We start from the raw sequence: 27117 nt of genomic DNA, 5'->3' as shown, positions 1-27117 counted from the left end.
CAATGGAAACAGTGACAGACTTTATTTTCTTGGGCTCCAAAATCACTGCAGATGGTGACTGCAGCCATGAAATTAAAAGACGCTTGCTCCTTGGAAGAAAAGCTATGACAAACCTAGACAGCATATTAAAAATCAGAGACATTAGTTTGCCGACAAAAGTCGATCTGATCAAAGCTATGGTTTTTCTAGCAGTCATGTATGAATGTGAGAGTTGGACTATAAAAAAAGCTGAACACGGAAGAACTGATGCTTTTGATCTGTGGTGTTGGAGAATACTCTTGAGAGTTCCGTGGACTGCAAGGAGATCCAACCAGTCCATCCTAAAGGAAATGAGTCCTAAATATTCATTGGAAGGACTGATGCTGAAGCTGAAACTCCAGTATTTTGGCCACCTGATGGAAAGAGCTGACTCACTGGAAAAGACCCTGATAATGGGAAAGATTGAAGGTGGGAGAAGGGGACAACAGAGGATGAGATGGTTGGATGGCATCACCAACTCAATGGACATGAGTCTGAGCAAGCCCCGGGAGTTGGTGATGGACAGGGAAGCCTAGTGTGCTGCAGTCCATGGGTCAGACATGACTGAGCAACTGAACTGAACCGAGAAAAGATCCTGAAGCAATATATAGCCCAGAGAAACAGAAAAATATCTAGAGATTGCCAAGTCAATATACAGAGAGTTATTCCCACCAGTTGCACTTGGTATCTACTACCCAATTTCCAGTGACACTGTTTTCTACAGTACTGTTCCTTCCAGCAAACTACCTTCCCCGAAGACCTTATTCTTCAAACTCCACTTCATTTCAGTCCCATTTGCATTCCTGGTGTTAACTTACAGTGTGACCAGTGAAAATCTCTTCATCTATGATATAAAGTGGCTGGACTAGTTGGGCTGTCTAAAATTTATGCATCTTTTATTTGGCACATATCATATTATGTGCTGCACCCTAGGAGGGATGCAGAGATGAACAAAATATGGCCCCTGTCGTCAAAGAATTTACAAACTAGAATGAAACACATATGGAATTACAACATAAGGCAAAAATATCAAGTATCCTTAAGAGAAATAATCATAATGTCCTTAAGGAGATCTGAGATCTGTCACTATAACTGGAGTGACCAAGAAAGACTTTTTGGAGGGGAAGGCACTTCATCTGGGCCCTAAAAGATGGACAGATTTGGAGAGAAGGAAAGAAGGTATTTCCGTTAGTACGACTGGCATAAACAAAGTTAGAAAAGTGCCAAGTCATGCTTAAGGAAACGTAATTAGCGCCACACGGTAGCTGCAGCAGGTGAAATATGTGTAGAGTGGAGAAAAGTGATGAGGCTGGAAAAGCAGGGTGAAAATAAACTGTAGGGGTCCAGATGCAAGACTGACAAGTCCTACTTTTACACCAAAGGCACTGGGAAACCATGGAAAAGCTGGGAGTCAAACAACCTGAGAAGTTCACCGTGGTTGCAACATTGGAAGAACACACCAGAGAAGTAAACTCAGGGATACTGAGAAACCAAAGTAAGGCAACAGGTCTAGCAAGAGGGAGAACACGAGGGCCTGAAATAAAACGGACATATAAGAGGGATTTAATAAGCAGGTCTAAATAATGTTGACTAACAGAATTAATGGAAGGATAACACAAATGAAAAAGAGAGACCTCTTAGAAGGTCAGAGCCAAAAAAGTCCTCTGAAATCATCCAGTCTTGACTCAGTGATTCATTATCTTTTCAAGAAAGAAGGTCACTTTTAAATTTCTGGATCACAAACATTTTAAGTCTTTTAGGTTATCAGATGATCAAATACAAAGCATTTAAAAATCAAATACTACAGATGTACATAAAATTAAAAGTAAAATGCCTTCCTACCATGCTAAGTTCCATTTCCATATTAATAGCTTCTGATGTACCTTTCAGTTATTTCTAATGTTACACTGGCCAGTGTTCATGTGGGTGTGAGAGGGTTGTAATTCTTTTTTAAAAATTACATATAATGGACTTATAAACTCCAACAATTTTTTCATTCAGCAATATATATTAGGGATCTATGTCCATGTATATAGAGAGATAGATGTATCTACTCAATTTTTCTAACAGCTGCATACTGTTCCATGTCATATGTCATAATTTAAGAATCTCCTTTTAATAAATATTCAGGTTGTTCCTAGTTGTTTGCTTTTTCTGTCAACTTCTGTTGTGAATAAACCTGTAGATACAGTACATTTTGTGTGTGAGTATACCTGCACGTTAATTTCTGTAACAAGAATTACTGGATCAAGGGTACGTGAATTTAAAATATCGACAGAGCCTACCAAGCCGCCAGGATAGGACCTCTGCTGAAGAGGAGAGAAAAAGTCAAGGACTTGGATACGCGTTGGAGGAGCCCTCCCTATAGATAGGCACCTTGCCTTTCGCCTCCTATTTCAAGGATGAAGGCAGCGAGTCCAAACGACGGTCAGGGGCACACCTCAGAGCCTGGACTTGAACCCCGTCTCTTGCCTCTCAGCGCTGGATCCTTCCTCTCTGAAATTTCATCTATTTTCAGCCTTCACTGAGACTGGGAAAAGCCTCCCCCGTCACCACCCCCCATCCCCGGCTCCATACTTAGAGGTGTCATTCTCCCCCGCTCAAGCTGCAGGGTCCTCTCACCGATGGTTCTCGTTGAGGAGGGAGAAGAGCGGACCAAGGCGCAGTTCCGCCGCTTGTTCGCGGAGCTCGCTGAGCGGCACCGACTGCAGCAGCGACTGCAGAGCGCGCAGCTCCTCCAGCGGCGCCTCCAGCCGCGAAACCTCCCTCAGCAGCGCCAGCGCCTGGGCCGCCATGATGCCCCCTCCCGCCAGGGTTCGCCAGTCAGCCCGCCCCGCTCCTGGTTCGCGGGGCGCTTCTTCGAGCCTCGCGAGATCTGCCGGGCGCAGCCTCCCTTCCCTTGAGTTTTGGCTGAGCCCAAATCGCCCCGGCCGCACCAATAGCATTGCTCAGCTGCCGGGCCGCGCGCGTTCGGGAGCTGCCAAGCCTCGCGATACCGGGGCTCACTGGGGTCGCTGCTAGTTACGGGGTGGCAGCTGTGCGTCATCATGGGTGCCACTCAGTGGGCCCGAGTGTCTGGTCTGGTTGCTTCTGTCGCACTGAGAGCGAAGGCTGGGTCAGTGTGCGGCAAGCGGAGTGGTGAGAATGAGAACGAACCAAAGGTTAAACGGCCTTGTCATCGGCCCCCTGGCTCTAAAACCAGGCTGTGGTAGAGGCTTAGGCCGCCAGGGCGGAGCGGAGGCGGTGAACATCCTGCTTCCCGGCCAAACACGTATTAAGAGGAGGCGAAGGGTCAGGCCTCTGGAAGATGAAAATTCTCGAGAAGCTGTAAGAAGGCGTGAGTAACACCGACGTGGGGCCGTGCACACCCTTACGCAAAACGAGAAGGCCGTCGGGGCCAGCATGGAGAGTTTTTCGCGCGTCTGCTCCTAGGTGCTGTGCATTCCCAAGGATGTAAACATCGAGAAGATGGAAACTTCAGTTAATCTTTTGGGTCTAGGATTGGGGGCGGGGTGGGGGGCGGCGATCGCTAAAGGCTGTCTGCAGCCAGGCCAAACAGGTTTACTTGCAACTGTGGAAACCACTGGCAAGGACAACCCAGATGAGTTTTCATGCGAGCAAGGGGTGGTTTGAGTTTAGAAATTACTATAGACTGCGAAATTCGAGTTTGATGGAAGATCCGTTAAATACCCAGTCACCACCCACGTATTCCAAGCAACTCTAGAAACTGATCAGAGCTAGAGGCTTTAACCTCAATAGGCCTTCACCATCAAGGAAATGAGCCTGCTTTGGAAGTGCTTGCCTTTGTGTACTATTGGGGGAAAAGACAGAAATCCGGGAAACTTAGAGGACGCCAAGGACAGGATTTCCCTTACATTTCGTGCCAGTGCCGCAGGTGACAAAGACCCCAAATTCCACTTGTTTTATGAAAAAAGATATGCTTTCTTGTTTTTCTGGCCATCACTAATCTTATCGTTAACAGCTACCCTCATTTTGGATTGGCTCCATAATTGTTTTATTCTTTGAGCCTGGAATTGTTTAATTCCCCCAAATCTTGCCTTCAGAGTAGGCTAATAGTGTTCCCAATCACCCAGACTCATTATTCCTTGCTCATCCCAACGTTGTTACTATGTTTCTCTGTCTGGAACGCACTAGCTATCTTTAGCCTTTGGATCAGAGTGTAATTGAAGCATTCATGGGGTACACCAAGCATATGTTTGACCATTTTGCCCATGGTATTGGAAAAAAAAACAAAAAACCTTTGCTCACTTTAAAAGAAACGTGGCAACAATTCAGCATTGCTGGCACTTTGGTAATAAAAGAGGTGATGGATGATAAACCAGATGCTCTTGATAAAGCTTGGTGGAAGCTTTGCTATGTATGCATGTTTCCCTGGAGCTAAAGAAGAAGCTGAAAAAAAATTCATAGTCTGCAAATTGGATGGGCTTTAAATTCATCAATATGAAACTTAAGTCTCAAGCTTTGGCAGTAACAGAGAGTCTGTATCTTGAGATGATAGATACACGTCTGTACCTTGAGAGGAAGAAGGCAAATCTTTGGAACCAAAGATAAAGATGAACCTAAGGAAACAATGCTGTCCTACACCAGGTGTCAGACTGCATCCGTGCTGCGATTGATATGGATTCTTTCCTGGATCGAGGTTTGGCCTTTAAAAAAGAGACTTCAATAAATTGTATACCTATAGAAGAGGTGCAGAAGAACTTTCAAAATAAAGTAGAGTTGCTGAAGAAAGAGAAGGAAGATACAGACAATATTGCGGATGAAAGAGACGGGTACAGACTCTGACTCTGAAGAGTCTGAGTTCACCTCTGAATCCAGTAAGGAGGAGGAAAGAAAGAGAGAAGGCAAGATGCCTCCAGAAGAGCCTGTGATCTCAGGCAGGGGCACTGAGGCTCTTACTAGATCTGAACGATCTGCCAAGTTCATAAATGCAGAATTGGACGTTTGGAATCTGACCTTGGAATTGACTCTGAAGAGAGTAGAGGTGCCTGAGTTGCAGAAAGAAGAGAATCCAGAGGTGGTTTCTTCCAGATAGCAGTTCATCCCTTGCCATCCTTTGCCCCAGCATCACCTTCATCATGACCATCCTTGTCATCACCAGCCACACATCCGTATCATTTAGTCATTCAACAAATATTTATTGAACATAATCTGTGCAGGAACCTGTGCTAAATTCTGGGACATCATCTCAGGATCTAAGGTAAAATGGTCATTAACAGTGACCTTTCCTATTAATATAACGGATTTAAAAGATCACAGTCTTGATTTATGTTAGTGGACTTTGAATATAAAGGGTTTTTTTAAGGACCACTCAGCCTCATTTTTTATAATCCTGTTTCTTTCATACATGCTAAGTTCTTCAATCACAACTGGAGATTTTCTGAGTTAACCTTGTTTGGTAGTGGCATGAGAAGGCTCTTGAAATGCTGACGTGGTCTTATATTTTATAAAACACTCTTACATTTATCTTCTGTTAATCTTCACTTTAGATCTATGAAAGAGGTATTAGCTCTTTCTTTACCAAAAAAAAAGCCCCCAAAGCTCAGAGAGGTTAAGTAATTTGCCTGAGTCTACACAGCCATCATAAATGATAGAACTAGGGCTACAGCTGGCTTTGTCAGGCACTTTGCTAGAAAGTGCTATCAGGCCTTTTAAGAATAATAGTCCCAAGGAATAAGGCAGACGGGTAAACAGGTAGTTAAACACAGAAGCTGTGAACTGGCAGCTTGCCTGACAGTTTGGGAACCAGGTAGGTTTTGTTTTGTCTGCCCAGTTTAAAACAATTCCTAATTGGTTTTCAGCATTCCCCTCCCCACCTGCTTTGTTTAGGGTACTATTTACATAGAATACAGTTTACCAATTTAAGTGTACAATTTGTTGAATTTTTTAATGTTTGCGTAATCACCACTACAGTCAAGATGAAAAGTAGCTTTCCTCGGCTTAAAAATTTACTTAGGGTCTTACCAGCAGTGTGGTCATTTAAAAATTAAGAAGTTTCACATTAAGAAGCTGGATTAAAAACTTGGAAACCCGGACAGCAGTGGACTCTGCGTCCCCAAAGGGTAACAGTCATGAGCTTCCTGCTTTTGAGTTTGTTTTAGCAGCTGACGTTGAATGCTGCCTCGGAAGTGTGGACAGAGTGCCTTAGGGGAAGTGGGACCTTGGGATTAACCTTGGTAAAGGCTGCACTGATCAGCTGGCCTTGAAAGATGGGTGGGTTTACAGGGAGAGCGGTCAGCAGCAGGAGTGTTTGTTTTAAACCAGGGAGGATTAAAATGCTGTTGGGGGACATGAAGTCAGCCACATGTGGGCTTCATTTATTTGGGTTTGTTTTTATTTTTTTTTTGGTGGGATGGGCCTCAGTGGAAGAGTTTTGTGTATTTGTGTTTGTGGGCTATGGTTTCTGAAGGTTTTATATATCTAAGAAGCTTTAATCTGTACACCTCAGGGAATTTTATGGTTTTTGGTATATGTGAGAATGGGGAGGGAAAATTAGTATTTTTTTTTTTGCAGGGGTTGGAGGTTTGCACAGGCTGTTTGGGTTATATGTTTCTAGAGAGTTGCCCAGTGAAAAATGAGTCGCTCTTTCCCCGCCCCCTCCACCCTCTCCTTCCAGCCAGCCTGGCTGGGACCTGGCCGGGCAGTGGGGCAGGCAGCAGGTGGTAAGAGGAGAGGGGCTCAGGCCCTTGGAGCCCATCCGTCCGCCAGCGACTTTCCCTCAGGCTGCAGTTTCCATAGCCTGTGCTGGCTCAGTCACCAGCGACGCCATGGACAGGCTAGGCTCACGGTGCCCTCTGCCAGGCTCCACTCGGCCCTCTATCTTTATATGCCTCTTGGTGAGTGTTCCACAGTATGATGCTGTGAATCCTCTCGCCTCTAAACCTCCAGCCTGGGGACTGAGGGAAGAAGGGGCATTTGTGTTGTATACTCCTGGGATTTTGAGCTGGGGGCAGGCAGGTAGGGGGTGGATGGTGAAATCCCTGGGGGCACCACCCAGTGTCCTGGAGATTGTGGTGTGATTCTGAAGCTTACCAGCACCCCTTTCTGCCCTGCCTTTGAGGAGGAGTGACTGGGCTGTACTGCCCGGGAGGGTGGGGTGGTGAGGGGTGTTTGCTGGTGCGTTCTCATCTAAAGGTCCCATGCTAGTTTCTTTTCCTCTTCCCAGTGCAGTTACCGCGTCATTTTTCTGGGGGCTTTGCTGTCTCATCTCTGAAGTATCTTAACACGTGAAGGTTGGCAGTGGCCGCAGAGACTCTGTTGGTGGTGCTGGTGGTAGCTGCCTTTTGGGGCAGGGCCAGGCGATGGAAAGGAGAACTGTCGAAGCCCCGGGGTCTAGCCCAGCTCCACTGCTCACCTTTCTGGTGATTTCTTCCCCTCTCTGGCCCTTAATTAACTGGCACACGTCAGTGATGCTTAATATTTTGGGGGACTATAGATTTTCTTTGGGGGGTGTGTGTGAAAATTCTGGATTTGCACCCAAGGAAAGTGTATAGATAAACACAATGTTAATTTCAGAGTATTTACAAATTCCTTAAAACTAGGTATGTTATAAATTTAGAAATACTATGGGGTTTCTGAGGCCCCTTCTGCCTTAGCACAGATTGTAAAGTCAACTGTGAACTCTTCAGGACTTCCCCAATGGTCCATTGGTTAGGACTCCACTTCTAGTGCAGGGGAGTTGGGTGTGATCCCTGATTGGGAAACTAAGGTCCCGAATGCCTCAGGGTGTGACCATAAAACTAAAACAAAACCATAACCTCTTAAAGGTTAGGCAGATACTCCAGTACCAAAAAAAAAAAAAAGGAAAAAGGCAGAATGAAGTAATTGAAAGGATACATAAAATATTTTGAAACAGTGTAAACTTAGAAAAGATGTAAATATGAAAATGTTATAAACTTACAGTAGTAAATATGTTTCTATTAGGAAATATGTTGATACATGTATTTTGCATTCATGTAATACCACTTTCTAATGTACTGTAGTCCACCTTTGATTCCAAACTGACCTTTCATATCTTCTGATTCTTTGTTGAGATGGTCCGCAAACACTTCCCAAGTCCATGCGTCTTATCAGGGCTTGTGAAGTGCTGAGGATACAGAAATGAATGAGCTCACATCCAATGAGGGAGACATATGTAAACCACTGTATTTCAGTGTGATCGATGGTACAGTAGAAGGGTGTTCAGCAGCAATTCTGGCCTCTACCAATGGCATTTCCTCCCCAGTCATGACATCAAAATTGTCCCTAGATGTGACCAGATGTCCCCTGGGGCAGGGGCAAAATTGCCTCAAGCTGAGAGCCGCTAGATTAAGTGAAGCTGAAATAACCCCGCTGTGTCACTTCCTAGTGATGCTCCTTGCAGTTCAGAGAGCCCAGAATGGGAGGCAGGAGTTTAGATTTAAGTCTTGGTTCAGTCACAGAACTGCCTCAGTTACCTTATCTGTTAAATGAAGGCTTGTCTTAGGTAATACCCAAGTGCCCAGACTACCTCTGAGTGTCTCTTTCACTGTGAGTTCACACAAAAGTTTCAATACATTTTAGGTGAGTTTGTATTTAATCCTGTGAGCTCTGTGTTCCACTGATACCTGCTGGCTGAAATGCCCTAGATCTCCCCTAGGAATGGCTTTTTAGGTTGGGGGACAGACCATTGCTCCTTTTGTTTAGAGTCCGTGCTGAAAGTCACCTTACAGTCGTGTATCTGACCCCTTAGAGTGTTCTAGTATGTCCGATTCACTGCCAAAAGCTCTGTGGATGACCCAAAAGCCCTACTTACAAGACTGTTTAGTCTCCATCTCAGCATCTTGCTGGTGTGCGCATTCACCAGTCTGCAGGTTATTTCTTGAGAAGCTGCTGTGTACTGTGAACTGTCCTGGGGACACAGTGATGAGCAAAGTGTGGTTCCTTTCTTTATTGGACTAGTGGTCAAAAACTGGTTTTCCTATCTTGTTTGAGCCCATGGCAACTCTGAGGTAGGCAGCACAAATGTTGTAACCTCCAATTTCTAGGTAACCCTTATAGAAGAGAGAGGAAGTAACTTGTTGAGCTGCAGAGAGCTGTACTAACACTAGGTTTTAAATCCTGCTGTTTAGTGCCTTTGTGTTTTTATATCCTATATAATCTAATTGAGTTATCATTAACAACTTCCTTGAAAACCCTGGTTGTTTTTCTTGTGTGGTCACTGGTTTAGTTCCGAGGACTAGTATGTTGGACTGGAGGTGTTGGGGAAGGTCGTGGGAGGGAATGAGAAGCCCGCCCCAGACTGAAGCTAAAGACATAAAAACGCTACTCAGGCCCTGCCAAGAAGGAGGAGGCAGGCAGGGCCAGGCGATAACGTAGGAGTGGGAGGACAGAGGTTTGTTTGAGCCAGACATGAGCCCGGGCTGGCAGGCGGGAGAAGCGTGTTCTTGTCCAGTCTTGCCTGATTCACGGTGGGGCTCCTTGCAAGTTGCCTCCATCTCTATTAATGACTCTTTTGTATCCCCCAAGCAAAGAACCCTGGAAGATGTCCTCCAATTCTTTTAATTTCCTCTTATTTTAGATGTTTTATCATTAAAGTAGCAAGAAAAATTGTATCTTGACTGTCTTTTCCTCTCCTGTTATCACTGTCATTTTCTTAGCTCAGGATCTTAATATTTTCCTGCAACATTGTACTGGCCTTTGAATCACTCTGATCACTCCCATCCTCCTTCCCATTACACTACTCAGCCTGCTCATGTTATTGCTCTTCTACTTAAAAAACCTCCAAAAGCACCCTCACTTGAGTACAAACCCCACACTCCTTAGCCTGACCCTTTATAACTCTAGCCAGACCCCTTTTCCTCCCAGTTCCATGCCCACTGACTAAGACCCATGCAGTCTGGATAATTCATCTGTCCCCAAATACCTCTTGAGCTTGTACATACTAACCGTGTCTTCTTTTTCAGTCCTACCTATTATTTCAGCTCCAAGTTGGACGGTCCCCTCTCTTCCAAGCCTCTCCTGCCCCCAAGCGGCGGAGCCTGCCTTGTGGACCTCCCCTGCCCCGGTGGTCTGTCAGAGTAGCACCAGCCCCACTGCTGTAGAATTAGGCTTCCTTTTCCACTGGACTCTCCACAGTACCTGGCATGTACACAGTTGGATGGCGGTGACATTAACTCCCTAACAGTTACATCTGGAGAAGGCGATGGCACCCCACTCCAGTACTCTTGCCTGGAAAATCCCATGGATGGAGGAGCCTGGTGGGCTGCAGTCCATGGGGTCGTGAAGAGTCGGACATGACTGAGCGACTTCCCTTTCCCTTTTCACTTTCCTGCATTGGAGAAGGAAATGGCAACCCACTCCAGTGTTCTTGCCTGGAGAATCCCAGGGACGGGGAGCCTGGTGGGCTTCCGTCTGTGGGGTCGCACAGAGTCGGAGACGACTGAAGCGACTTAGCAGCAGCAGCAGCAACAGTTACATCAACAGATACAGGAGTTTATTGTCAGTCATAATCTCCACAGGATGACAGCAGTTCCGTGGATGCCAGTTGGTATTACCTGTAGTAGCAGTTTTTTGCAATGGGAATGGATTTCAAGTTATCCAGGCTTCACTCCTATTCTTGGCTTCACCAACTAAAAGCTGTGTGATTTGTGTATGTGTGTGGCCATGCTGCATGGCTTTTTTGGTCTCACAGGGTCTTACTTCCCCAACCAGGGATCAAACCTGGGCCCTGGAAGTGAAAGCGCAGAATCCTGACCACTGGATCACCAGGGGATTCCCAAAGCTGTGTGACTTTGAGCAAGTGTCTTAATTTTTAAGCCTTTTTTTTTTTTTTAAACCATTTGAAAAATGCAGAGGAAAATAATCTAGGCATGAAAACATTAAGCACTAAAGCTCAATGCAGATCCTAGGAATTATTTTGTGGGTGGGAAATGGGGATAAAATCACATTGCCCCGCGCTGGTTCCAGTCTGCCCGAGATTGCCGGTGGTGAGCTGGCCACGCCTCTGCTGATCTGTGCTTTTCTTTTCCTGCTGTGCAGATCCTGACAGCCTCTCTCCTGACATACCCCGTGCTCAGGACCCTCAGCCTGCAGTTCCTTTCCGTTCTCACTGGCAGCTATGTGTCCGGCACGTACTCCATTGTTTTTGTCAACTGTCCCAACGAGCAGATCGCCAGAGATATTGCCAGGTATGGGGAAGGGGCTTACGTACTGCCCCAGGGGGCTCAGGAGCCACCAGGAGGCTCCAGAGGGGCCACTTCGGGACTCTGCTTTTGCTTTTGACAACCCCATCTGTCCAGGGCTGAACTGCACAGCTGTCTAATTGGGGCTACTGGAGAGGCACACGTGAATGGCACTTGGATGGATCCTGCTTCTGGGCCTGAAAATGTTGAGTGCTGCCTGGGGGCAGATAAGGGACCTGAGACCCAGAGTGCGAGGTGCCTTGCTCAGATGGAAGCCTGCAGGTTGGGCATTTAACAGTTCTAATTCCTGACCCAGCTGTCTTTATTTTTGGAGATAGTTTTTGCTCAGTCCCAGAGATGTGGACCGAGACAGGAGGAGGAGGAGACCAATTCCAGGTGTTTGGCGAATTACCGAAAGCAGTGGTGGAGAGAGTATGGGTACAGAGTTGAAATCTTGGCTCCGTCTCTTGCTGACTGTGTGACCTCAGGCAGGTTGCTCCTCTTCTCTAAACCTTAGTTTTTGAATTATCATTGTTGAGAGGATTAAATGATATGATATCTGTTCAGTCCTTACTCCAGGAACTCAAATGTAACAGATGCTCAGTAAGGGTTGTATCTGATTTCCACCCCCTCCCCCTCACCCCTTTTGCTTTTTGGCTGCACTGTGCAGCCTGCGGCATATTGGTTCCCGGAATGGGGGTTGAGCCCAGAGCCACGGCAGTGAGAGTCGAGTCCTGACCACTGAGCTACTGGGGAAGTTGCCCCTCCTTTATAACTGCAGCTCTGAAGAGGGTTAGTGGGGCTGAGGGGTAATAAACTTGACTCCTGGCTCCTTTTCTTGCTCGCAGTTCTGCATTCTTGAAGTTTGTTGGTAGTTATAGTGTTCTATGTGATGAATCTGGTCTTTGGGGGCACACCGCTTCCAAATTGATGGTCACAGGTTAACTTTGGATTTGATTACATCTTTCCTGCCCCTAACCAGAATGTCTGTTTTTTTCCTTATTAACGTTGCTTTTGGAGAACAGCTCTTGTCTGAATGAGCATGTGATTACTCCAGAAATAGGACCTCAGCTTTTAGCAGCTAGGAATTAAAATCCCTTCTGTGCTTCTGGTATACCCAGGGCCTGTGCTGAACTCACTGGACCCCTGGACCAGCCACTCTGGGTCCTGTCAGGAGCAACTTCAGGTGACATCTGCGAGGTGTTGGGTATTGGGAAGAAAAGGGCTCTAAGGCGTGGATTCTAAATAGCGGAAAGGCCATTTGAGGGGAATGGATTGGTTTCAGCTTGGAGAGAGGTCTCTGCTGTCTTGCATCCAGGGTTGCTGATGAAAAGCAGCAATGGATCTCACTCCTCTGTAGGGGATGTGTTTTCTCTCTGCTAGTTTTTAGGAGTGTATCTTAATGTTCAGTTGTTTACTTTTTAAATATACTCTCTCTACTCTCTATTCTTTCTGCGTCCTTTTCCTGGAACTTCTGTTAGATAGATAGATGTTGAATTTGTTTTCTGTGACTGACTTTATAGTTTTCTTTAGACTGAATTCTATAGTTTCCTTTTCAAGATTTCTAATTGTTTTTAGTAACCAAGTGCTCTTGTTTTGTAATTGTCTGATCTTGTTTTATAGATGCAATAATCTTGTCTTATCTTTCTGCAGATAGTAATTATACTTACTTCAATTTTTTGCAGCTTTATTGAGATATATTGTCATATAACATTGTGTAAGTTTAAGATATACAACATGATGATTTTATATTTGTATATATTGCAAAATGATTATGACAATAAGGTTAGTTAAAACAGCTACCACTTGGTTACTTTTTTTGGTGTGATAAGAACTCTTAAGATCTACTCTTAGCAATTTTCAAGTATACATAATTGTACTTATTTTAAAATCTTGGTTTTGATTGTTTTATTGACTTGTCTTTCTCAAGTAAATTCGTCTTCATTGTTGAATTTGTTTCTCGTGGTGTTTGACTTTCTGCAGATGCTTTCCTCTCTCATCTTCCTGGTGATGCTGACGGGGAAGTGCAGGAGCAGCTGCAGGAGTCGCCCGTGGGCAGCACTAGGCAGGCGGACATTCTGCAGTCTGAATCAGTTCCTAAGAATAATTTATCACCTCAAGAAGTATTTTTAGAAGGGTCAACCTGTATGTTTCAAACTTTGACTATGTTAATGAAAAATTATAATTTTATAATCTTCAAAATTATCCAGGTTGCTGGAGGCCAACTAAACCAGATCACTACCAGTTTTTAAAAGACCCGAAGGCTCTTGAACAAGGCAGTCCCCTCTCGCGTTGCCATGCATCTAAGTGCTGCCTGTGTTCTTCAGGGCTCCCATGCATGTCTCAGCGCTGCCTGTGTTCTTCAGGGCTCCCATGCATGTCTCAGCGCTGCCTGTACTCTTCAGGGCTCCCATGCATGTCTCAGTGCTGCCTGTACTCTTCAGGGCTCCCATGCATGTCTCAGCGCTGCCTGTGTTCTTCAGGGCTCCCATGCCTGTCTCGGCGCTGCCTATATTCTTCAGGGGTTCCATGCATGTCTCAGCGCTGCCTGTACTCTTCAGGGCTCCCATGCCTGTCTCAGCGCTGCCTGTGTTCTTCAGGGCTTCCTTAGCTGCCGGCGCATACAGTGTCCTTGCTGTGCTCCGGCGTGGCTACATCAGAAATGTTCTCTGCTGTCTCTGGCACGGGGTGTAAAAGGAGGATTGCAGAGTGTGTGTGTAGCCCACCAGCTGGACTGGAAGTCCCAAGTGGAGTCTCCCTTCAGCTGTTCTGTTCACTGATGATCCAACTGGAGGAGAAGAGAGGCAAATAGATTTCGTTTCCAGGGTTTATAGGAGAGAGTAATAGGTGTGTGGTAGGGAGGGCCCCACAGATGTTAGCTGGCAGGTAGCTCGGCTCTGCCCACAGAACTGGTGCTGGGACCAGGCCTTTCGGCTCCAGTCTGGGGCTCGCTCTTCTCAGTGTTCTTTAGAGGTGCCTCTTGGGTCTGGTTCAGTTCCATTCTGGCTCCTGGTAATGTTCTTAGAGCTCTTCGGTGACAGACACCCTCTAAACTGGAAACGTCTCTAGCTGGGGCCAGGGCGGAAACCTGAGTGCTGGACTAGGAGAGCTGGACGCTGTGTCCTCTTTGCCGACAACACCACAGATGACCTTAGACACGTCTTCCTTCGCTGGGCCTTGGTCTCTTACATAGGGAAAGGGGATTAGATCAGACCAGGGTCACAGGCACGGGTATCGACAGGCAGGCTGCTTCAGCCTGCGTGAAGTGGGCTGGGGTGTCATGAAGAAGAATGGCAGTAGTTAGCAAGCCTTGTGTGCCCCAGGTGTGGGAGGAGGGAGAGTGGAAACTGACTGACCCGAGGAGCTCCCGCCATGCCTGGAGGTAGCAGCCCCTGCTCAGCTCTGGCTGAAAGTGACCTTGTAGGACTTCGGGTCCAAAATGTTCTAAGATTCATTTTTTGGTGAGAAGCTAGATAATGTGTATTTTTGAATGTAAAGTACCCTAATAGTAAATATTGGTAACAAAGTCAAGATTTTTTTTTAATGCCGTGAGAGCCAAACCGTGTGTTTGGTCCACGAGCCTCTAGTCTGCGATCTTTGCAGTTTCTGAAGACCCTCGAAGGCCTGCCTTCCGCTTTACTCAGACAAGCACGGGGGCTTGAGCTCCCACTCTGTGACTCACCGCTGGACTTCGGTGTGTGTTTTACCCATCAGCTTGTACATTTGTTTTCTCTCTCTCGTGTTTTTTTTTTCTTTTTCGCCATAGGAGCATTTTGAATAACATAGTCCTCCAGAACGTTACAGTCTTTTTCCCAAGTACAAGTTGCTGTGATTAATCACCAAGGAGTTCACACTGCCAAAGAGATTGGAGGCCCGTGAAGCAATGGATTATTTTTTTTTTTCTAAAGGTTTAACTCATTCCTTGTGTTTGCATGTCACTTTCAGAACTAGTGCAATGTGATTTCTCAGCAGACGACTTGATTGAGTGAGCAAGACTTGTAGCAGTTGCTTAAACAAATTTGGGCTGTGTGCCTCTCCTTAGAGTCAGGGATTTATTTACCACCTGGAACTTTCCAAGGGCATGAGGGTGGTGATAATACCACATTAATGTGGAGCCTTAAATAGAACACTGTTCAGCCGGGAACTTGGGAGGAGAGAAAGTAGGTCAGTTCTCTTGGCAGCGGTCAAAGAAAGGAGGGATCAGGGCTCAGGCCTCAGACTCGTTGTGTTTGGCAGTGGCCACACACTTCAGAGAACTGAGACGGGCCTCCGTGGCTGATGGCAGACCCGAGGCGGGTTTGTCTGGCCTGCCTGATCCCCAGGGCTTAGGGTTTGAGCCTTGGGGACACTTCCCTGCATGGGCGACGCAGTGGTGCTTGTCTCTGTGACACTGCACACTGGTTCAGGCACATTGTACCGTGTTCACCAGGGCCCTGCACAGGAATCAGACTCTCAGAGCAAGAATTCCAGTCTGTGGTCTGTCAAAAAAAAATCCCCAGTGCTTAGAGGTCTGCAAAGATGGAGATGGTGCTCTTAGGACTGTGGTAGGAAGCATCACAAAAATGAAAAGTGTAAAGAGCCTGTGTTTGCCAGTCGCAGGACAGGATGCCCTTTTTTTGCTTTTTTTTTTTGCTTTTCCTTCGAGTTGTATCAATTCCACATGGTCATCAGACACCTCTGGTCTGTAGATATCATGTGAGAGCCTAGCACATATCCAAGAGAGAAGAGGAAAAGAAGTTGACATGATAAAAGGAGTATTTGGTGGTGAAAAGGGTTGGAACCCATCAACTGAATCACTCCTGGTTGTATAGCAGGAGAGTCAAGTTGAGTGAGGCGGTCGTGCCTGTCTTGGATAGGTGCTCAAATACTGATCTCTGGAATGAAAGGAGCTTGCATAAGGTCACACAGCCATCCTGCTGCAGGGCTGGATTGGAATCCAGGTCTTTCTGTTCTCCTTTCAGGGCTAACAGATTCCCATTCCCCAAGCCGACTGGGCCTGTCCTTGAAACAGCCTTCGCATAGCTGCTTCCCTACTTCTCCCCCTCAGGGAAGGACTTATAAACAGTTCTGTCTGCAGAGGGTCTGTGCGTGGCAGTTTTGGAACGTACTGGTTTGACTTGGGAGGGGCACTCTAAATGGTTATCTATTTAGACTTAGGTTTCTTGGGAAACTCCCAGGAACTCCTGTATCCTCTCCCATCTCTTCAGATGCTGGACACTTGCCCCAGTAACTGGCATGCTCTCTCTTTGCTTTAGGGCTATCCTGGATAAGAAGCTGGCTGCCTCTGTGAACATCCTGCCTAAGGCCTCCTCACTGTGAGTTCTGCTCTGGCCAGTGGAGGGGTGTGAGAGTGCTCCGTCAGGTCCTGCCTGGTGGAAATTCGGGCACTGAACTAATGGGAAACTGTAAAAGAACAACGCAAAGGCATTTACTTAATCAGTACTTCACTGTCGGTCTGTATTCAAAGGAAATCAACCAGTGGGTTTATGCCATTCAGCCAAAGCAAAAACAGGCTATGTTTAGAGAAGGCAGAAAAAAAATCTACAGTTTAGGAACAGTGAGTCTTGTTTCCTCATTCTTTGTTTAAATCAGTCAATCAATTAGCTTGCTGTTAGCAAAGAAGTCAGACTGGGTAAGCCAGTCTGAGTAAGCCAGCTAAGGATATCAGAGATTATAATTCCTATTGCTTTTGGATTATCTGAAAAACTTTGAGTTTGGCATGTGTGACAGGCTGTTTCTTTGTATTGTCTGCCTTTCATTTGATCGGCTCTTTTACTTAAGCCAGGCCCACACCATTTCCCTCATCAAAATGCATCACCATGGGTCGGGGGTAGGAGACAGGTTCAGGAGGGAGGGAGGGGACATGAAACCATTTACATCGATGTTTGGCAGAAACCAACACAATACTGTAAAGCACTTATCTTCGAATTAAAAGTAAATGAAATGATAAAAAACGATATTTCAGCGTCCTAGTACTACCCGTGCAGGATTTGTCTTGTGCCTTAACTCTCTCTGGTCAGCCTGCTTCTCGCCTCCTTCCTGCCCTGATGAGAGAGGGAGAGGTGCCTGTTCTACAGGTGAGGACAGAGAAGCGCTGGAGCACGAGAGCTGCCCCTGCCCAGCAGTGACACGCCGCGTGCGCCCGTCACCTGTCGCCGTGCAGCAGTGACACGCCGCGTGCACCCGTCACCTGTCGCCATGGCTCCCAAGCCTGGCCGTGCTTTAGATGCCTGAGCTCCATTCTGGATCTGTTCAGTCTCCCTGAGATGGGGCTTGAGTCTCTGAATTTTTAAGAGGTCGTATTAAGTGATTCACATAAAGCCAGTCTGGGAGCTAGTGCTGGGAAGCTAGACTGGAACTTCAGCCTGCCACTGTCCTCATGCTCGTCCTTCCTCGTGACTCACGCTCTCACCACAGCTCTGTGGGGTGAGGTCAGGGGCCGGAGCCTTCTTAGACCCGCCCTGGGTCAGCACAGATATTCTCAGGCCAGTTTCTCTCCCTCCCATGATGCTGTTCTGCTCTTTTTCTGAACATTGTCACTGACTCTGTTTTGAACTTTGAGACCTGCTCTGTATTTTATGAAGCTTGCTTCTTCCCTGAATAAGTCCTGCGCTTTTCCATTGATCGCTCGGTGGGCACTCAGCTTCGAGAGCCAGTGATACAAGTAGCACCAGCCCAGAGGATGGGGAGGTGCACAGAAGCCAGCAGTGTGGGGTGAGCACTGAATGAGCTGGAGACGCCCACTTTGGAGGGGAACATACAGGAGTTTCTGCAGGGCTGTCACGTGGAAGTTGGGGAAGACAGTTGGGTGGCAGATGTCGGCTGCTGCTGCTGCTGCTAAGTCGCTTCAGTCGTGTCCGACTCTGTGCAGCCCCATAGACGGCAGCCCACCAGGCTCCCCCATCCCTGGGATTCTCCAGGCAAGAGTACTGGAGTGGGGTGCCATTGCCTTCTCCAGGCAAATGTGGGCACACCATGAGAAAAACCATCTCATGTGAAAACCGTTAAGGTAGATGGGCTTCCTCAAGAGACATGAGCCTCTTACTTCCAGGAAAGTTGAGTCAGGAGCTGGAGGCATGCATTAGAATGTTTAGACTAGATGGCCTGTAGGGCCTTGGACAACTCCAGGCTTTTTCATATGAGCTTGGAAAGATTTTAAAGTTTCCACTTTAGCAAGTCAGCGAATTGGGCCAGGTTTATTTCACTGGGCTCATCTTGTAAGTGGACTTCCCTGGTAATTCAGCTGGTAAAGAATTCGCCTGCAATGCAGAAGACCCTGGTTTGATTCCTGGATTGGGAAGATTCCCCTGGAGGCGGGCATGGCAACCCACTCCAGTGTTCTTGCCTGGAGAATGCCCATGGACAGAGGAGGCTGTGGGCTACAGTCCATGGGGTCGCAAAGAGTCAGACACAACTGAGTGACTGAGCACAGCACATATTATAAGCTTGATACTTCTTTTTTTTGTTCTTTTCTCCAGATACTATTGGAATGGAGAAATAGAAGAAGCCACTGAGGTCCTGTTGGTGAGTGAAGCTGGAGGGATGGGGCCTTAATTGGGAAAGAGTGAGAGCAAAGTTCCAATTAAATATTAGCAAAGATAACTGACTGAGGTTCTTGCCCCACACAAGATGCCCTATGCCCATTTGTCAGTGACTGGGCTGGGGACCTGGGGGAGTGCTGTTTCCTAAAAAGCCAGAGGAATGGAGGGCTGTGGAGCTGGAGCTGAGATCCTAAACCAGTGTTTTTTTTTTTCTTTTACAGTTAATAAAGACAAAGACTTCCAAGATCCATATGCTTTCCAGCTACATCAGGTAGTAGCGCCATCTCCCCCTAGCCAGGGGCCTGCTGACTACTAAGTGAATGAGCTTGCGAAGTAGGTGACCTTGAGCCTGGTCACCAGCCTCCCATGTGACCTTGGCTATGACCCTGTCCCATAGACTCTATTTATAAAATGAGTTGTTGTTCTTTTTTAAATTAGTTTATTTTTAAAAATATTTACTTGTCTGCACCAGGTCTTCCCTGATATTAGGGCTTCCCTGATACCTCAGTTAGTAAAGAATCCGCCTGTAATGCAGTTCAATTCTGGTCAGGAAGATCTGCTGGAGAAGGGATAGGCCACCGACTCCAGTATTCTTGGGCTTCCCTGGTGGCTCAGCTGGTAAAGAATCTGCCTGCAATGCGGGAGACCTGGGTTTGATCCCTGGGTTGGGAAGATCCCCTGCAGAAGGGAAAGGCTACCCACTCCAGTATTCTGGCCTGGAGAATTCCATGGACTGTGTAGTCCATGGGGTCACAAAGAGTCAGACAAGACTGAGCACCTTTGATCCACTTCACCAGGTCTTCATTGCAGCATGCGGAATCTTCAGTTGACGTCTGTGAGATCTAGTTCCCTGACCAGGGATGGAAACCAGGCCCCTGCATTCGAAGTGCAGAGTCTTAGCCACTGGACCACCAGGGAGGTTCCTGTAAAATGAATTATTACTTTCAAACCAGTGGTTCTAAAAATTTTGGTCTCAGGATCCCTTTACACTTTTAAAAATTACTGAGGACCCAAAAGAGCTTCACTTATGTTGGTTCTCTCAAAGTTTACTGGATTAGAAGTTAAAGCTGAGAAATGTTTAAGATATATAGTTTTAGTTCACTGAAAATAACAGTAATAGAATAACAACATATGAACGGAAGTAAATGCAGGCGCACCTTGGAGACATTGCAGGTGTGGTTCCAGACCACCTCAGTGAAGCGAGTGATGTCACTTCCTGATTTCCCAGGGCGTGTGAAAGTTACACGTTTACCCTACATTGCAGTATAAGTGTGTAACAATACCATTGTGTCTAAAGAAAACAAAGTACGTACCTTAATTTAAAAATACAAAACAAAAAACAGTTATAGTAACATCAAAGATCACCCCTGTCAGATCACCATAAGAAATAGAATTATCATGAAAAAGTTTGGAATTTTGCAAGAATTAGCAAAACGTGACACAGAAGCATACAGTGAGCAAAGCTGGTGTCACTAGACTTGTCCAGTGTGGGGTTACCACACACCGTCAGTTTGTAAAACACGCAGTATCTGCAGTGAAGTGTAGTGCAGTGAAACAGTATGCTGGCAATGCCTTCTTATGGGAAGTAACCATATTTTCCAAAAGTAAAGAAAGTGCGAAGAATGGCATCTTTCTACATTTTTGCAAAATCTGGCTTAATAAGAGAGCTGGATCTCCTCAAAAGCATCTCTTAAGTTCTGAGACACTTTCAAGTTATGAAGGTGATATATTCAAATTTTCCAAACTTCTGATTTTTGCTTAAAAACATGAATTTTTTCTTAGTGTTCATGGGGTTGCAGAGTTGGGCAGGACTGAGCGACTGAACTGAACACTGCACAGCACTATGCATCGTGTGGTCTGCTGTGCAGCAGAGGGGCGCAGTTGTACGTATGGTCTTCTCTTCCGTGTTCTTTCCCATCATGGTTTATCACCAGATACTGGATGGAGCTCCCTGTGCCGCACAGCAGGGCCTTGTGGTTTGCCCACCCTGCAGATAACACTTTATATCTGCTAATCCCAGACTCCCAACCCTTCCCTCCCCTACCCCTAAAACATGAATTTTTTTTAAGTGAATTTTTTGATTGGCAATAAACGATGTAAATTGTCTTCATTTGAGTGATGGCCAAATATTTGTTCATATTTGAGAAAATGTGTACCTAATACTCAAACCTGAGTCACCTTAATTTGTGAAATTGACAGACAAATGATGGTTACTCAAGCTGGAAAGTAAAAATGGTGTACTGTGGGAAGAAGGTCTGGTTTAGCTTGTGACTCAAATCAGGCAAGTTTAAGACAGCACTGAGCTCAGGTGTGACAACAGAAGCACTGTATGTATAGTTCCCATTTTGTCACACAGAATATTACAAAGACACACTCAAGAGTCAAACTTTAATAAAAATAGGAATTTTTGCCACATTATCAGAAATGTTCTTAGGTGAATTTGACTTTAAAAAAAATGCATGAAAAAGTAAAAAAATGCATGTATATATGCGATGGTGAAGAATATCGTGACGGCCAGTGGAGTGTGGGACTGCTGTCCTGATGCATGCTAAGGTGTGACCAGTTTTACCCATCATTGCTTTTGCACCATCAGTGCAAATGTCAACATAGTGAAAAGATAAATAACAATATTGTTGTGAAAATAGTTTTGGCCCCTTGGACCTCCTGAAAGAGGCTTGAAAGTTCCCCAGGGGTCAGAGGACCACTGGTCTAGGTCTCCATGAAATAAATTAGGAAAATTCATTCTTCTCAGGCACTGGATAAAATTACGCGACCTGCTCCTACTGTTGAAGCAACTGCGTGCACATGTTGTGATTTAGTAAGCAGCCTCTCATGAGAGCTTTTCAGTGCCTGAAATCAGGAGAGCAGAGGACTGTTGCCCCAGCTCAACAGGTGGGACTGAGGCCGTGTCTTTTGCTTTGTCAGTTTGCAAAGTGAAGACAGCACGTGTGCTCAGGACTAGGTGAGAGAGACGAGGAGAAGGGAGAGACTGCTGTCGGTTTGGATGGTCAAGAAGATCCCTGGGCAGAGGTCATTGGTTGCAATGAGCCTTGAGGAGTAGAGAGGCTTTCGATTTAGCAGCAGGAGTAGAAGGGGAACAGAGAGGTGCAGGGGCAGGCGCGGTAAAGAGTGAAGGGTAGTGATAAATAAAGACAGCAGCTGACTGTTGCCAAATGCTCACAGTGCCTGTTGGTGTGGCTGCTAAGTGCCGTGTATACCTCGCTCATTTAATCCCCAGCAATCCAGTACTATTTTCACCCTCTTCTTGTGGGTGCTTCAGCGAAATGAAGAGATACGTCCGTGCTTACATGGCTAGTAAGTGGCAGACTTAGAATTTGAACCCATGTCTGTGAGACTCTAATGCCATCTGGCCTAATTTTACTTGGTGACAGATGGGTCAGAGGCTTAGGAGTGGTGGGCTGTGGGGCCGGACAGGTGGGCTGCAGGCCGACTGTGGAGGGGCTCAAGGGAGGCTGGCCAGTTGGGTTTTATGGCACAGGCTTATATGCCACTCACAGGACTCTGCTTTCTTTCCAAAGGTTGGTGCATCCTTTTGAAATCCCAGAGCTCTTCAGTCTTCCCATGGACCAAGGAGATGTGCACTATTTAAAGTGGCTGGAGGAGGGCATGGAGGAGGAGTGAGTGGGGGCTTTCATGCCTCCTGCTGGGTGCCCCTAAGAGCCATCATTATCTGTTCTCCAGCTGAAGGGCGGCTTCTGTCTCGCATCTCTGGATTCCATGCATTTCTCAGCACAGAGGAGCTAAGTAACTTGTGGAGGGTGAAGGTCCAAGACCCCTGAGGCTAGAAGAGGATGCTGTGCCAGTCAGGCCAAGCAAGGACCCGGTGGCACTTGTCTCTGAGTGCCTCATGCATAAAGGTGGCCAGGAGTGCCAAGGTCACAGTGAGGGTGCGGCTGGTCTTCCCTGTTCACTGAGCCTAAACTGAGTACCACGTATGTTATCACTCTCCTGCTTCTGGTGAGGAATCACCTGGCGGCCTGTCACCCAGGAGTGTGTGGGGTGAAGGTCACCTTCTGGGGAGCTGGAAGCACTCTATCCACAGGATGAATCGCTAATGGTGGAATGTCAGGGACAAGCAGGATTATTTCCTCTAGCTGAAGGTGGTGGTTGTTATTCCCGAGTCCTGAGGAAGTGGGCCTGGGAAAGGGCTTCATGAATGCAGGTAGGACTGGGAGGGGAGGGCTTAGACACAGCCGCAAGGATTGAGAGTTGGTCTTGACTCTTTCCTAGCCCGAAGGTGACAGACCTCAGAAAGCTAGGGTCCCTTGCTCAACAGAGACATGGGTTCTGAGCCTACCACACTGACCTTCTGATGTGAGCATGGAAGCCGAGCATCCTAAAGTGGGAAGAACCCGCGGGAGCTGCCAGACCAGAACCCCAGGGGTTCACAGGAGGGACCCTGAGGTCTGCTCATACTTCAGCCAGCACACCCATGCTTTTATTATTAATTTTTATGTATTGAGCTAAGTTTTTGCTGTTACAAGTTTGTAAACCAGTAGCCTAAGCCAGTCTTATAGATTTTGTAATGTTCAAGACCCCTGAGGCTGGAAGAGGATGTGGGGCCAGTCAGGCCAAGCAAGGACCCAGTGGCATCTGTAAAGCCAGTTTTATAGATGACTGAAGGGAATTGAACTGGCCTGAGGCCCAGAAAAGGGGCCGCTTGTGTTACAGAGGGGAGAGCCAAGGCTGCTCATTCCATCGGCTGCTCTCCTAACCCTGCTCCGTGGGGTGAGAAGAGAGCCTGACCTAGGCCCCCCTCCCGGCTCTGCCACAGGGTGACCCCCCTCTCAGGGCCCTTCAGAGCCTTGCCCCAGCTCACTTTGCCAGCGCCACCCCCACCTCTCCTCTCCTGCCTGGCACCCGTGGGTGCCAGGCTGGTGCCCTGTGTTGGGGCCGTCGCCTCTGCCCGAGCACCCTCTGCGCCAGTGCTGGAGAAGTGTGGCTGCTCCTCTGCGGGCCTGGTGTCCAGTTGGAGGGAGTCACCCCTGCCCTGGCGTCCTGTTCCCTCTGCGCATCCGGGTCCGTCTCCTCCTGGATTGTGCGTTGCACCAGGTGAGGGGCATGCGCACGGCGACTTGGTCTCCTGCACATGGTTTGGTATATATTTCCCAAATTGATGTTTCAAGGATTTGAATAACTAAAGCTTTCTCTACTTTCCACAGTTACTTTCTCATTTACCAGGCTGACAAAATCCAATTATTTTTTCCTTGAACTTTCTTAAAGTGGGATTAATTCCCAAGGAGATTTTCCTGTCTCTGACTATCATTGGTTCATTTTCTGTGCCGAGTGTGCTTTGAAAACTGTTTCTTGGCCTGCCTTTGCCTCAGTGTCACAGCTGACTATAGGAAATAGAGAACACCAGCTCTCTCTGCAGGTACTGTCCTAGGTCTTAACATTTATCCTTGTAACCCAGCTTACCCTCATTTTGCAGTTGAAACCTGAGATTGGAGAGCAGAGATGCTTAAAATAAGTGGCAAAATGGGCTCTGAAACCAAGTGTCTGACTCTAAACCTGATGCTCTTGACGGTCTCTTTTATTTATTTTTTTTTTTAATTTTATTTTTAAACTTTACATAATTGTATTAGTTTTGCCAAATATCAAAATGAATCCATCACAGGTATACATGTGCTCCCCATCCTGTACCCTCCTCCCTCCTCCCTCCCCATACCATCCCTCTGGGTCGTCCCAGTGCACTAGCCCCATGCATCAAGTATCGTGTATCAAACCTGGAATGGCATCTCGTTTCATACATGATATTTTACATGTTTCAATGCCATTTAAAGAGGCTGGCTATATCTCTTTGTAGGCCAGAGAATCTGCTATAGCCGTCTCTAAGGAAGAGCTGTTCATTCCTAAAACATCTGCCTTAACAGTGTGGTGAGTTGGTATGTTGTGTGGTTTCCTTCTCCCCACAGGTCTGGAGGCCAGTGATGTCGTCTTCATTCTGTAGATGAGGGAACAGCCTGAGAGGCTTGCCCAGCTCTACCACACTGCCCTCGATGTGCTGTGGGGGCGGGGGCTAGACATGAGGGTTTCCACCCGGGAATTCCTTCCTAGCACTTCTCAGGAAACACAGTTTATGACTCCAGAACCCTGGGAGAATCAGTTGAGGGAACGAGAAGTAGTAGTAAAGTATCCATGAATACTGAAGCTTAAAAGCATAAAGCTGCTACTGGTTTGAAGGAACCCATCTCCGTCAGATAAAAACTAGAGCAAGAAATGGTTGCTTATAGAGTTGAGTGTACAGTTACCTAGCCAGGACAGGAGTATAGGAGAGGAGTGGTTTCCATCTCGTTTTGCCTGGGATTGTCTAGCCCTGTCCACTGCAAACCCTGAGCTACTCCTGCAAATAAGATAAATGTGTACATGTAGTATGCTTTATACAAATCCTGTGAGTGGTGTTGTAAGAAATAAGCTTTGGAAGCAAAATAAATTCTTAATTTGGCAATTCTGATACTCGTCTGTACTCTTAACCTTGTTAGGCTATTTGAATGTTAACATTTGAATACTATCCAATACATTCTCTGGTGTTTTCCAAGGTTTAAATATTCCCTAGAGACTGAAGTTCTTTGTAAACACTACTAAGTTTAATAATCCTATTTGTTTAACAGATTTTTTTTTCAGATTTCTGTAATAACAGGAAAAGTATGAAGAATATTTGACATATTTTAAGAGTAAGTTATGATTTAGGGAATTTGTGAGAATTCTAATTTCTTGCTCCAAAATGCTAAAGGCACACAGAAGTGTGTTGCGAGTTTGTAAGCACGCACATAAACCACGCAGAAACGGGCACCCTCCAGCCTGGGGCGAACCCACGACCTCAGAGGGGTCTCCAGGGCCCTTCACTGTGCAGCCTGGGCGAGAGCCTGAGTCTCTGGGTGCCTGGGGCCGCCCACCTGTCCCTCCACTCCACTGATCTCCGAGACTGAGCCCCCCGCCTGGCCTCAATTGCGGTTTGTTCCCAGGGCAGTTGAAGGCCGCAGGAGGGGCAGGAAAGAGCGGGAGCTATAGTTAACAAGGGTGTCCCTGGCAGGTCAGACCGTAAAGAACTGGCCAGCAGTTTTTAAGGTCAGCCATTAACACTCAGGGTTTAACAGGCTACAGTAACTTTGGAAATAGAGTTCAGTTAGGCCCATGGCCTTCACCTGCCTGTAGCTTTTTCCTATCCCCTTTTTCTCTCTCCAAACTACCTGACTTACAGAAGTTTATGTAAGGTGGCAATCTGTAGTGTTTATGAGGTTGTCCCCTCAGCATCTAGGGGGCTGAACACCAGCAGGGATTCTCCCAGGCAGGTGAAGCGGTGGGTGGGGGGTGCGGGAAGGGGACTGAGGCAAAGGAGCCCGACGGGGCGGGGCCAGGAGCACACTTCAGACTCCTGCAATCGTGTGCTTAGTGAAGCTTTACAACGCCTGTACCAAAGCATCCTCACGGGGTCACATTCGAGGTTCAGGCCCCAGCTTTTATCTCCGTGGCTCTCAGCTGATGTTTCCTGCCCCCATGGGCAGGGTCCTCAGAGCAGAAAAAAGGTTCTCTGTCCTGGCGGTAAAGGTAAGAACACTGCTAAGAGAATGTGGTGTCAGGTGCCGGAGCAGCAGGGTGATTGGAGAGGGGATAGGGTCCCACCATTCCCCCGTCACCTTCCTGATACTTCACTAAAGCAATGATAGGTCGTTTTTCAGAGGGAGCCTTTAAAATGTAAATCAGACACATTAATTATAATTTTAATATAACAAATGTTATTAAAAGCAGCAATTCAAAACCATAAATCTTTCTGAAGGTGCACAGGGTTATAAGGTCAGTTGGCAGTAATGCAGCTATCGCCAGGTAGGAATGAAAGGCTGGGGCGTGGAGTCAGGGTGGCCTTTTGCCAGGCCTCACGCTGACCTCCCAGTGGGGAAGACCCTGTCTCCCTCCTCCCCCTCTTCCGGGCCAGAGCTTCTGGAGCTTGGGGAGAGGCAGCACAGGGGCACCAACAGGCCGTGTTCGTCCCGCACCTTCTCAGAAGCCTGGGAGCAGAGCCGGGAGGTTGCTGTGCTCTGGGGCCAGGCAGGAAGCCAGGGACTGGTTCTCAGTCCCACCCCATGGCTGAGCGGGGGCTGGCTTCTCGTCTTCCCTTCCACCCGGCCCCCGTCAGGGAGCATCAGTAGCACCAGCAGTGGGGCTGAGACGGGGGCAAGCTGGGCCCAACCAGCCATCCCTGCCTGGACCAGGCTGGGAAGCAGAGGAAGTGGGGGCTGCACCGCAGGTGAAGGCCCGCTTGAAAGGCACTGCTGGGGCCAGGATCTGAAGCAAGGGGCATCTGAGCGCTCTCAGCGACCCCCACCCCAAAGCCCACAGATGGGGGGTGGCCTAATAATGGAAAGACCAGCTCCAGG

General features: G+C 47.1%; 2 protein-coding genes across 4 annotated transcripts in view; one reads left to right on the top strand and one right to left on the bottom strand.

Annotated features, from left to right (window-relative positions):
• Positions 1–2848, bottom strand: part of PSMD5 (proteasome (prosome, macropain) 26S subunit, non-ATPase, 5) — a 22268-nt gene extending 19420 nt beyond the window's left edge. Inside the window, exon 1 of the mRNA XM_010848422.1 lies at positions 2641–2848. Coding sequence (XP_010846724.1) covers positions 2641–2813 — 173 coding nt within the window. The 5' untranslated portion in view covers positions 2814–2848. The remainder of the gene's footprint in view (positions 1–2640) is intronic.
• A 97-nt stretch (positions 2849–2945) lies between these two features.
• On the top strand, positions 2946–23444 carry LOC104994767 (protein CutA homolog). Of its 3 annotated transcripts, none has more exons than XM_010848421.1 (6): positions 6116–6364; positions 11038–11186; positions 16436–16495; positions 18659–18704; positions 18943–18992; positions 22261–23444. In XM_010848421.1, the coding sequence occupies exons 1-6, from the start codon at positions 6344–6346 to the stop codon at positions 22361–22363; spliced, it is 429 nt and encodes a 142-aa protein (XP_010846723.1). In that variant the 5' UTR covers positions 6116–6343; the 3' UTR covers positions 22364–23444. The 3 variants fall into 3 exon arrangements, 2 of the variants coding, with proteins under 2 accessions (XP_010846723.1, XP_010846722.1); XM_010848420.1 differs by lacking the exon at positions 6116–6364 and adding an exon at positions 6382–6875; XR_825990.1 differs by lacking the exons at positions 6116–6364; positions 22261–23444 and adding an exon at positions 2946–5239 and having other exon boundaries at positions 18943–19359.
• Positions 23445–27117: the final 3673 nt, after the last annotated feature.

The sequence above is a fragment of the Bison bison genome, unplaced genomic scaffold (assembly GCF_000754665.1).
Source record: "Bison bison bison isolate TAMUID 2011002044 unplaced genomic scaffold, Bison_UMD1.0 scf7180017864266, whole genome shotgun sequence".
Classification (NCBI taxonomy): Eukaryota; Metazoa; Chordata; class Mammalia; order Artiodactyla; family Bovidae; genus Bison; species Bison bison.
This window is presented reverse-complemented; position numbering and strand designations above follow the sequence as displayed.